At 41.3% G+C, this 12,500-nt stretch overlaps 1 protein-coding gene across 1 annotated transcript in view; it reads right to left on the minus strand.

Moving 5' to 3' along the window:
• Positions 1-4,363: 4,363 nt before the first annotated feature.
• Positions 4,364-12,500, minus strand: part of LOC143287460 (uncharacterized) — a 16,082-nt gene continuing 7,945 nt past the window's right edge. Inside the window, exons 4-6 of the mRNA XM_076595461.1 lie at positions 11,870-11,950; positions 8,879-9,042; positions 4,364-7,214 (exon numbers count right to left, since the gene is read on the minus strand). Of these exons, the coding sequence (XP_076451576.1) occupies positions 6,204-7,214; positions 8,879-9,042; positions 11,870-11,950 (1,256 nt within the window). The 3' untranslated portion in view covers positions 4,364-6,203. The remainder of the gene's footprint in view (positions 7,215-8,878; positions 9,043-11,869; positions 11,951-12,500) is intronic.

Raw genomic sequence — 12,500 nt, forward strand, 5'->3', positions numbered from 1 at the left:
GGCCATTTTCCGACGTGGTACGGACACTTTCACTGGGGTGTCTATTCCTCGGTGACACCGGTGAGAAAACGTTTGTTTCTGACGCCCTGTTAGTTATGGCTCACGGAACAGTTTTACACTTGCAGTGACGGCCATTCACCGGTGATGCTGAGTGAGGGAAAACACACGGAACCAATGCACGTCCGCGAGCAATCGAGAACACAGACGCACGCACACACACATACACACACATACACGCAGGCGTACACGCAGCAACACACAGATTGGCATGGGCGCGTACGTGCATAAACACACGCACACACACATGCATACACACACAGATTGGCATGGGCGCGTACGTGCATAAACACACGCACACACACATGCATACACACAGACACACACGAATATACACACACGCACGCGCACAGACACACACACACACACACACACTTATGAACACACATACACACATGCACATACGTACAGACAGACAGACACACGCACATACACACACACACACACACACACACAATACACACACATACACACATGCACATACGTACACACACACACACACACACACACACACACACACACACACACAACACACACACACAACACACACATGCACATACGAACAGACAGACAGACAGATACACACACACACACACACACACACACACACACACACACACACACACACACACAGCACACACATGCACATACGTACACACACACACACACACACACACACACACACACACACACCAAAACACACACACACACACACACACACACACACACACACACACACACACACACACACACACACACACACACACACACACACATCACCCAAGTGGGAAACGCTGTCCGACGAAATGGAAGCCAGCGAACCGTGACTGGCGGTCAGCGGGACACGCAGGGCTGGGCAAAGTTCCCCCTTTGTAATGCAGGTTGTCAAACAGCACAACTTCATTAACCGGCCCCTCTCACAACTCGCCTTCAGTAAACAGCACCAGGGGATTCCCCTTCTTCTCCTTCAACAACTGTGCGGGTCTCCGTGACGCTACAAGTAGTATTGTAGTGGTCGGTGTGGGCTGGAGGGTGTGTGTGTGTGTTGGGGGGGGGGGGGGTACCTGAGCTTTTACCTCTATTCCACCCCCAAGTCTTTACACACACACACACACACACACATGTCACACACGCACATACATTCACACACGTGACCACACATATCCACACTCACAACCACTTTCACACTCCCACCTACGGACACCGGCAGACACAAACATATACGCATATATATATAGAGAGAGAGAGATATATAGATATAGATATATATGTGATATATATATATATATATATATATATATGTGTGTGTGTGTGTGTGTGTGTGGTCACAGCATTACCGTTTGTGTAGTGTTTAATACTGACGGACTTACTTCATTAGTCAGTCTTGTTCCTTAAGTTTGGAAATCTCCTTCTGATTTACTTTTCCTTATCTTCCTACGTTCAGTGATGTCTTTTCTCTATTTTTCTTTCTCTTTTCGTTGACAGTTCGCGCACGTGCAGACCATCAGTAGCGCTATCGTGGACACCTGGCCTCGGTGTGTGTTTCACCGGAAGCGCTGGGTCACGCTGACCATATGCATTGTTGGATTTGTGCTGAGACTTCCGTTGCTGAGATTGAACATAGTGAAAGCCTGTACACTGAGAGAAAAACACACAATCTTTTTTATGTATTGAGTGTAATTTCAAAATCTAATGTTTAAGATGAGACAGATCAGTTTAAAGCAAATTAACCACCACCTAGCATTAATTACAGATTAATTTCCCTTTTTTACTATCTGCACCAAAGACATGCACCAGAAATATAACTTCCATGCTTAGCAAAAGAAGTTCCTGTTTGAACAAAAAATGATGAAAATGACTGGTCTTTTTGTTGTGTCAGAATATCAGATCAAAGTGCCAAGTTTAGAGAATAAGAAAAATAAATAAATATAACAGTAAATTCAGTTTGCATATAATTTGGCTTCTTTTTAAAAAATTGTGCCCATCCCAGAGGTGTAATATTGTTTTAAACAAGATGACTGGAAAGAACTGAATTTTTCCTATTTTTATGCCAAATTTGGTGTCAGCTGACAAAGTATTTGCAGAGAAAATGTCAATGTTAAAGTTTACCACAGACTCAAACACACACACACACACACACACACACACACACACACACACACACACACACACAACCGAACACTGGGTTAAAACATAGACTCACTTTGTTTACACAAGTGAGTCAAAAATAACTGAAAAATTGTTGATCGATTGAATACATTTGATATTAAAATGTTTCCACTTTTAAATCATCCATTACAGGTAGATTTTCTACATGGTGCTTTAGTAAGTTGTGCGTGTTACTGTATGTGAATATTTTGTTCATTTCCATTATGAATCAAACTGTGGGAGTAAAACTGAAAACTTGTTAATACAGTTGTTTTTTTTGTTTTTTTTGTTGTTGTTTGTTTTGTGTTTGTTTTTTTTAATAAATAGAAACTGTGTTTGGGTTTATTTGCAAATATTAATGATATTTGTATTATCTACTAATTGTCAATATCCAGCATTTCACAAATAAATGTGGATATTGTCAATGCATTTTGTAACATACCTGTTGTATTCATCTAAAGTTGAATGCCTTTTGTTGGTTTGAGAAATGGGGAAAGAGATTGCATGGTTGCATTTCATGCGTGTATGAACCCTCACACACACACACACACACACACACACACACACACACACACACACAGACATATGCACACACATATTGTTTCATGTTTCCAAGATTTAGCCTTTAAAATCTTAGTGTATCTTACAAATTTTGTGCTGTATCAATGTTAAAAAAAAGACGTTTGCTAATCTTTTATATTTTCAATGCTGCTAGAAATATTTCAGTCTGAGTAAAAAGAATGGTTACTGTAATGTTCCTGTCGCTTTTTCCCATCGTTACTTTTGTGGTATTTTCTAAAACATAGTAGATTTCTTATTAGTATTTGTATTTCTTTTTATCACAGCATATTTCTCTGTGTGAAATTCGGGCTGCTCTCCCCAGGGAGAGCGCGTCGCTATAATACAGCGCCACCCATTTGTTTTGTATTTTTTCCTCCGTGCAGTTTCATTTGTTTTCCCTATCGAAGTGGATTTTTCTATAGAATTTTGCCAGGAACAACCCTCTTGTTGCCGTGGGTTCTTTTACGTGCACTAAGTGCATGCTGCACACGGGACCTCGGTTTATCGTCTCATCCGAATGACTAGCGTCCAGACCACCACTCAAGGTCTAGTGGAGGGGAAGAAAATCTATCTTGTATAGATTCTGCAAAAAAAAATGTTCTTGAAGTCCATTTTAAAACTATCAAGTGTGCTTCATTTAGAAACATATCTTCTCTGTAAATAGTAAAGAGTGCTAATTCTCTCCATTACACAATGGAGAGAGTCACCACTCTTTACTATTTGTTAATCATATCGTCTCCTGGCCTCATTATTTGTTAATTTCCAGTGGATAAACTACCGAGGCAACCATGTATTTGTTCTGTATTGTCCATGTGTTCTGTGTGGCTTATTCAGGATTAAAGAGGCTATGCCAGTCTTGAATAAAAGCTAATTTGTGTTTGCACATTTCTTCTGTCTTTGCTGCTGTGTGCACATGTCAAATGATTGGTATAAGGACAGGCCCGGCGCTTCTTTTTTGAGGAAGTGTCTGGGTTTGTTCCGATGTACCTTTTGTTTACCTGTGTGCTGGCTGAATTGGTAGCGTAGGCATCACTGACTTGAGGTTGTGTGCCTTGTGTAATGGAGAGAATTACCACTCTTTACTATTTGTTAATCATATCGTCTCCTGGCCTCATTATTTGTTAATTTATCTTCTCTGTATAACTGTTTTGAAGTTAGTATTACTCATATCATTTCACATCTCCATGTCACCTGCGTATATGGAATGGGATGATTGTTACACAAATGTTTCTTTGTTGAAAAGATCACGCAGTCTCATCCAAGAGATGCCCTGTTTCCATAAGATAATGTCTGTGCGAAGTTCCTTTTCCTGTTTGTTGAAACAAACACAGCATCATTTGAAAAAGCAATATCCACAGTATCATCAGACGATATTCCATGAAGCACTACTATTACATTGACATGTTTTGTTTGGGTGTTTTTTTCAATAGTTTTGCAGCAGTAGTAAAGTGAACACTGTGACAAGCACACATTATGTGTAGTTAATGTGGATGAGATTTTCACAAAGCATGTCATTTTCCCCTCTGACATTGTGTATTCTTTAGAATTCCAACCATCCTTGCTTTTCATTCATGTCAAATAAACACACCGTCAACTCTGCAGACTGAGCAGTTTTAATGCGGACTCTCCTGATAACCATCACTGCAGCAATTTAATTTAACCTAATTGTTAAAAAAAAGAAGAAGAAAAAAAAGAAATAAAACATCCGCTAGTGTATCACACTTCTAAAGGCCAAAACAAAGAACATGAAAATTTTATTGGTGCTTGTGATGCTTGGGGAAGCAATTGCGTGTTGTTGCTTGTGATGCTAGGGGAAGCAATTGCGTGTTGTTGCTTGTGATGCTAGGGGAAGCAATTGCGTGTTGTTGCTTGTGATGCTAGGGGTAGCAATTGCGTGTTGTTGCTTGTGATGCTAGGGGAAGCAATTGCGTGTTGTTGCTTGTGATGCTAGGGGTAGCAATTGCGTGTTGTTGCTTGTGATGCTAGGGGAAGCAATTGCGTGTTGTTGCTTGTGATGCTTGGGGAAGCAATTGCGTGTTGTTGCTTGTGATGCTAGGGGAAGCAATTGCGTGTTGGTGCTTGTGATGCTAGGGGAAGCAATTGCGTGTTGTTGCTTGTGATGCTAGGGGAAGCAATTGCGTGTTGTTGCTTGTGATGCTAGGGGAAGCAATTGCCTGTTGGTGCTTGTGATGCTAGGGGAAGCAATTGCGTGTTTCTTATGAATATGATTTTATTGTGATCATCGCTCCTCAGTGTCAGTGAGTACAGTTCTGGATAGCTTAGTTGATCCCGTCACAGCAACTGTAAGCCAGAGCGTGAGAATCGGCTGGACCGGACGGGTCCTAGTGTTTCAATGTTTGACCTGTTGTCACACTGATGAGAGGTTCGCGCATTGTTACGCACTATCGTGCACTCTCACCCTTTGTATCTGAAGACATCAGAATAGAGAACCTCTGTAAAACGACCCTTGTGTGAGGTGTCCATTCCCTTTTCCTCCCCCTCTTGTTCTTCCTTACCCTCTTGTGGAAAACGCTGTATCGAAGATAGAACCCACCCCAACAACTACAACATTTATAGTGATTATATTCACTTTCTTTACATTCCTCTCTCGATGGTTGGTTAAATGTCCAACATAAAAACTAAAAGCTATTCCACATGCTGATCATAATATCATGAGTAGGATCAGACACAGTGACTTTCCTTTGTCTTTCAAAGCACCTGTCTTTAACTGTTACATTATGAATTTCAACAGGCAATTGAAAACAGATCACAACTGAAATTGAAACATTACTTTGACAGATGTGTTAACAACTATGTAATCATATTTTTACAGGATGTTTTTTGGAACTGAGGAACATGTACCTATTTACATGTTTACCTGAACCCAGAGTTTTTTTGAACAAGTGTGTTTCCTCTTGTTCAACACCATTCTAATCACTATTTTTTTAGCTTTTCAAATTTGTTCTTTTATCTTTTCTATCATTGTTATAAATTACTTCAGCCAATCTAGCAATGTGATACAAGTCTAAACATGTGTAGAATCATCTACAAGTAAATAGCGTGGATGGACTTCACCTGATGGCCATCACCCTTTGTGGGGCTTGAAACAGACAGTTGATGAATACATAAACAGAAAAACAAATTATGCAAACTTTTACTTTTTCCCACTTAGTGATTTTCTACACTGAAAAAATAAACAACCTCAATACTCCATGCCTCAATGTGTTTCACACTGGCAAAATATTGCTGTACATCATAAGGAATGTATCATTCAAAATGAAATGCTTGTGATAAATGCAAGCAGCATACTTTTTTCTGACAATCAAAGCAACTGGAAGTGCTTCAAAAGACGAAGGGATGAAAAGGTTTTGGGGGAAGACAAGTGCATGGTCAGCATAAGACAAAGGCAGCAGCCAGCTGGATTAGTTGCCAATCAATCACAAGCCAAAAAACCCAAAGAACTTCTTGACGGGTTGTGCAACAAAGTCTACAGCCTTTGACAAGAATCCAGGTTCCTTTTTCTCAACAACTCTGGATTTCATTCTCTCCATCTCCTCTGCTCTGGCCCTCTCTCTTCTCCTCTCCTCCTCCCTTGCTCTTTGCCTTTCTCTTTCATAGGCCTTGTACTTTCTGTCCAGCTTTTCTTGTTCTTGACGTCTTTTCCTTTCATGCTCCTTTTGACGTCGTGCTTGTTCTTCTTCCATCCGTCTGCGTTCCCTTTTCAGCTGATCCACTTCCCTGCGTTGCTTTTCTGAGTTTTTCGCCTGTTGTCTGAGCTGTCTTTGCAAGTCCTCCTCTACTCTGCGTAAGCGCCTTTCTTCGTCCTGAACTTCTCTTTGTCGCTGACACTCCTTTTCTTCATATTCCTGGCGAGCCAGCTCTGCGGCAACTTCAGCATCCTTGGTGTGCCGCTCCAGCTCTTGGACGTATTTCTGGCGTTGGAGGTCCTTCTTGTCAAAGGCCTCCATGCGCTTGTTGACCTCCTCCTCCAAGCCCTCCCCGATCTTGCTGTACTTGGGACAGGTGTAGGGACGTCCTCTGTTGTTGGCCACCATCCTCTGTACCTCCTGCAGCAGGGTGTCAACCTGAGGCCCCGGGTCTGCAGCCATGTTGTTGAACAGCACACAGCGATGCCCGCATTCTTCAAACACTTCTCTCAGATTGTCTGGCATCTTTGGGGATCGTATCAGATTCTGCAGGGTCACCCCCTCCCTCTCGAGCTGGTCGCCGTGTGTGAAGAGGAGAATGACGTGGCGAGTGATGGTGTCGTCGAAGAGAGCCTTGAGACGACGGTAGGCAGCATACTCCTCCGGCGTGAACCTTCCGACCTTGATGACGTAGAGGATGGCATGTGGGCCAGGGTGCATGCCCACTACGGCCTGCACAATGATGGTGCAGATTTCTTCATGGGTCTTGTTGGTGTCATACAGGCCTGGAGTGTCCATGATCTGCACACACACATAAAAGTAATCCTTTAGGTTTCATGACAATAAAATGTATTCTATTCTGTTCTCTTCTATTTTCTTTCTATCCATTCCATTCTATTATGTTCTGTTCTATTGTTCACTACCTCTGTCAACAGCAGCAAACTGTAAGGAAAGATTTTTAATGACAAAATTAACCTACATGTCTTCATTTTACATTGGTAGCCAGTTAAATCAGATCTCATTTATGTTAGGACTTCCAAGACCAAATACATGAATTATTGTGATGATAAACTTCTGAAAAAAAATCTCTACCAATAAAAGAATAAAATTTCATGTTCTCTCCTGTTTCTCTTTATATTTCTTTCATTAAACACTCCAACTATTTTCCATAAAACTGATGTCACTGGCTGGCACAAATACATGGACACACACCCCCTTGCATGTACATTAATTTTCATCCAAATGAAGTCAAAGCCTTTCTTTCACACACAATCACAAGACAATGGAGTAAAGTGAATGACGATGAAATAATAGACAGCTGCTGAGTCTATGAAAATTACAAATGGAGAATGTTTTGAAAAAAAAAGGTAGGATGTAAAACAAAACTCACTTTTGATAAGAAGTGTGCAACATTGCAGCTCATAAGTCTGTCTTCAGGGAATGCGTTCATTGGAACATTAAAAGAATGTGTGCAAGGTGGCCTGACTTTTAATTTACTTGTCACAGAATCCATTTTTGTACTGTTAGTGACAGTGCTTCATTATTCCCATTCCCCTCATGTCAAACATTCTACTGAATGAACAGATAAAAGCAGCATGGGTGTGGGTGTGCAAGGGGAATCTGAGACTAGTGATGTGATAGTAATGCTCCTGGTATTAAGACGGTCTTGGCACCAACTGGAGAGAGAGAGAGAACAAGAACATGAACAAAAATCTCCAGGCCTCCAGCCCCAAGAAAGAGGTCAAAAGTACACAATATGGTGATCATGCAGCGACAACAAAATGTAAAATACATACTAACTTAAAGCTGTAGAACAAAAGTGCTTTCTTGTGCATTGTAAATTAATTCTGGATTTCTTCATTGCTGTCAAAGAATTCCTGTCTTATCTTCAGGGCATTAAATATATAAACACAGAGTTTACGAATGCTGTAAACAGAGCCATCATTCAGCAAGAGAACATACGACTGACCTTCTGAGCTCAGATGTTTTTGCTGTAGGTTATTCTAAAGGTCACATCTGTTTATAAAATGATTTTCATCTTTGAACAAGGCACAGTGTTTACATGCGTAATTTGAATTACATTTGAATGTTCTCCTGAAAAATAATCCATTTATTGGGAGCAAACCAAGCCGTAATTTCATCAAGCAGTCCCTGAAACACTTTTTATCCAGAGAGAGACAGAGACAGACAGAGAGGGAGGGTAGGGGGAGGGGTGGAGAAAATAAGAGAAGATGGACAGAGAGGGTGAGAGAGAAGGGAGAGAGATCGAGGGGGGGGGGGGGGGGGGGGCTGGGGATACAGAATGAGATAGAGAGATAGACGGAGAGAGAGGGTGATAAAATGAGAGAGGAAGGGATAGAGAGAGAGAGAGAGTGTGAGACAGATAGAACACATGGAAAATGTATGAGTGTATATAGAACATGCCTTTGACAAAATTGACTTTTCCAAAACAAGCATGCACACACCTCAATTCTCTTATTTCTGTTGACCGCCACTTGTCTTTCACACTCAAAGGTGACGGACCCAAAGTCCTGTGCTGTGTTGAACAGGTTCTGTCCCAGAACAGTGTTTCCTGTCGTGCTCTTTCCACTTCCTGTTTTACCCGCCAAAAGAAGCCGCACTGTCTCTCCTGAAACAGAGTGAAAAAAAACCAAAACAATTCTGGTACTGAATCTGTAAACCATTTCACTGTTGTTGATTTTTTTATTATTATTTTTTCTTTTTAATTCAAAGATTAAGATTTTAGATGCGGCCTATTCTTCCAATCTGTCCTTGTCACTCTCTCTCTCACACACACACACACACACACACACACACACACACACACACTAAGAAAGGGGTAATGGGAGAGAGAGACGGGGCAATTATGTATACAGAGTGATAGACCGACAGATATATAGATAGACAGACAAACACACACACAAACAGACACACATATAATTATTAAAAAAAACATATATATATATATATATATCATTTCACTGTTGTGTCTGACATCGCTCATTGTTTTCATTTGGTATTCACTGATGATGAGTCTTGTTTGATTGAAGTGCATGCAGCGATTCATTTGGACAACTTAACGAATCTGTTGTGTGGTTGTTTTTTATTGTCCTGAATGAGTTGCGATGTATCTCTGTTGTGAATGGCCCAAGGTTCTTTTTGATGTGTCCCCCAGCAGCACAGGAGGTCATCCATAAAGAAGGTCATCGTTAAAGGACGTCATCAGTAAAGGAGGTCATCATCAGTAAAGGAGGTCATCAGGAAAGGAGGTCATCCATAAAGAAGGTCATCGGTAAAAGAGGTCATCGGTAAAGGACGTCATCAGTAAAGGAGGTCATCAGTAAAGGAGGTCATCGGTAAAGGAAGTCATCAGGAAAGGAGGTCATCCATAAAGAAGGTCATCGGTAAAAGAGGTCATCGGTAAAGGAGGTCATCAGTAAAGGAGGTCATTGGTAAAGGACGTAATCTGTAAAGGTCATTAATAAAGGAAGTCATCAGTAAAGGAGGTCATCAGTAAAGGAAATCATCAGTAAAGGAGGTCATCGGTAAAGGAGGTCATCAGTAAAGGAAGTGATCAGTAAAGGAGGTCATCAGTAAAGGAAGTGATCAGTAAAGAAGGTCATCGGTAAAGGAGGTCATCAATAAAGGAAGTGATCAGTAAAGGAGGTCATCGGTAAAGGAAGTGATCAGTAAAGAAGGTCATCGGTAAAGGAGGTCATCAATAAAGGAAGTGATCAGTAAAGGAGGTCATCGGTAAAGGAAGTGATCAGTAAAGGAGGTCATCAGTAAAGGAAGTGATCAGTAAAGAAGGTCATCTGTAAAGGAGGTCATCAATAAAGGAAGTGATCAGTAAAGGAGGTCATCGGTAAAGGAAGTGATCAGTAAAGGAGGTCATCAGTGAAGGAAGTGATCAGTAAAATAGGTCATCGGTAAAGGAGGTCATCAATAAAGGAAGTGATCAGTAAAGGAGGTCATCGGTAAAGGAAGTGATCAGTAAAGGAGGTCATCGGTAAAGGAAGTGATCAGTAAAGGAGGTCATCGATAAAGGAAGTGATCAGTAAAGGAGGTCATCGATAAAGGAAGTGATCAGTAAAGGAGGTCATCGGTAAAGGAAGTGATCAGTAAAGGAGGTCATCGATAAAGGAAGTGATCAGTAAAGGAAGTGATCAGTAAAGGAGGTCATCAGTAATGGAAGTGATCAGTAAAGAAGGTCATCGGTAAAGGAGGTCATCAATAAAGGAAGTGATCAGTAAAGGAGGTCATCGATAAAGGAAGTGATCAGTAAAGGAGGTCATCAGTGAAGGAAGTCATCAGTAAAGGAAGTGATCAGTAAAGGAGGTCATCGATAAAGGAAGTGATCAGTAAAGGAAGTGATCAGTAAAGGAGGTCATCAGTGAAGGAAATCATCAGTAAAGGAAGTGATCAGTAAAGGAGGTCATCAGTAAAGGAAGTGATCAGTAAAGGAGGTCATCGGTAAAGGAAGTGATCAGTAAAGGAGGTCATCAGTGAAGGAAGTGATCAGTAAAGAAGGTCATCGGTAAAGGAGGTCATCAATAAAGGAAGTGATCAGTAAAGGAGGTCATCGGTAAAGGAAGTGATCAGTAAAGGAGGTCATCGGTAAAGGAAGTGATCAGTAAAGGAGGTCATCGATAAAGGAAGTGATCAGTAAAGGAGGTCATCGGTAAAGGAAGTGATCAGTAAAGGAGGTCATCAGTGAAGGAAGTGATCAGTAAAGGAGGTCATCGATAAAGGAAGTGATCAGTAAAGGAAGTGATCAGTAAAGGAGGTCATCAGTAATGGAAGTGATCAGTAAAGAAGGTCATCGGTAAAGGAGGTCATCAATAAAGGAAGTGATCAGTAAAGGAGGTCATCGATAAAGGAAGTGATCAGTAAAGGAGGTCATCAGTGAAGGAAGTCATCAGTAAAGGAAGTGATCAGTAAAGGAGGTCATCGATAAAGGAAGTGATCAGTAAAGGAGGTCATCGGTAAAGGAAGTGATCAGTAAAGGAAGTGATCAGTAAAGGAGGTCATCAGTGAAGGAAATCATCAGTAAAGGAAGTGATCAGTAAAGGAGGTCATCAGTAAAGGAAGTGATCAGTAAAGAAGGTCATCGGTAAAGGAGGTCATCAGTAAAGGAAGTGATCAGTAAAGAAGGTCATCGGTAAAGGAGGTCATCAGTAAAGGAGGTCATCTGTAAAGGAGGTCATCTGTAAAGGAGGTAATCAGAGACCTACCGTTGTCTCAAGGCTCTGTTTGACTACAGAAAGGTAAAGTGACAGGCTTAGCATTTTTCTCAGTTTGGGAACGTTTGTACTTTGTTCCAGTAAATATCACCCTCAACCATGGTAACAATTCAATGCACCAAAACAAGGATAACAACAACAACAGCAACAGCAACAATAATAATAATAATACAAATGACAACAAGCTACAACAGAAAAATGCAGGAAACGAACCCTGATCGACATCACCCCCCCATGTGGCCCCACTCGGTGCAGAACAGGTCTGGAGCGGACTGGAATATTGTCTCGGTGCATCTGTGGCAACAGAACAGTTATAGACAAATAAGCAAACTATGCTGTTCATAGCGTAGACAACAATGACGACAACATGGAGTGATGGCCTAGAGGTAACGCGTCCGCCTAGGAAGCGAGAGAATCTGAGCGCGCTGGTTCGAATCACGGCTCAGCCGCCGATATTTTCTCCTCCTCCACTAGACCTGAAGTGTTGGTCTGGACGCTAGTCATTCGGATGAGACGATAAACCGAGGTCCCATGTGCAGCATGCACTTAGCGCACATAAAAGAACCCACGGCAACAAAAGGGTTTTTCCGGGCAAAATTATGTAGAAAAATCCACTTCGATAGGAAAAACAAATTAAAAAAACTGCATGCAGGAAAAATTTTTTTTAAAAAGGGTGGCGCTGTAGTGTAGCGAGGCGCTCTTCCAGGGGAGAGCAGCCCGAATTTCACACAGAAAAATCTGTTGTGATAAATAGAAATACAAATACAAATACAAAAAAAACATTCAGATGGGATGACAAACCAAAGCCACATGTGCAGCTTCCACTTACTGCATGTAAATGAAA

The sequence above is a fragment of the Babylonia areolata genome, chromosome 11 (assembly GCF_041734735.1).
Source record: "Babylonia areolata isolate BAREFJ2019XMU chromosome 11, ASM4173473v1, whole genome shotgun sequence".
NCBI classification, from domain to species: Eukaryota; Metazoa; Mollusca; class Gastropoda; order Neogastropoda; family Buccinidae; genus Babylonia; species Babylonia areolata.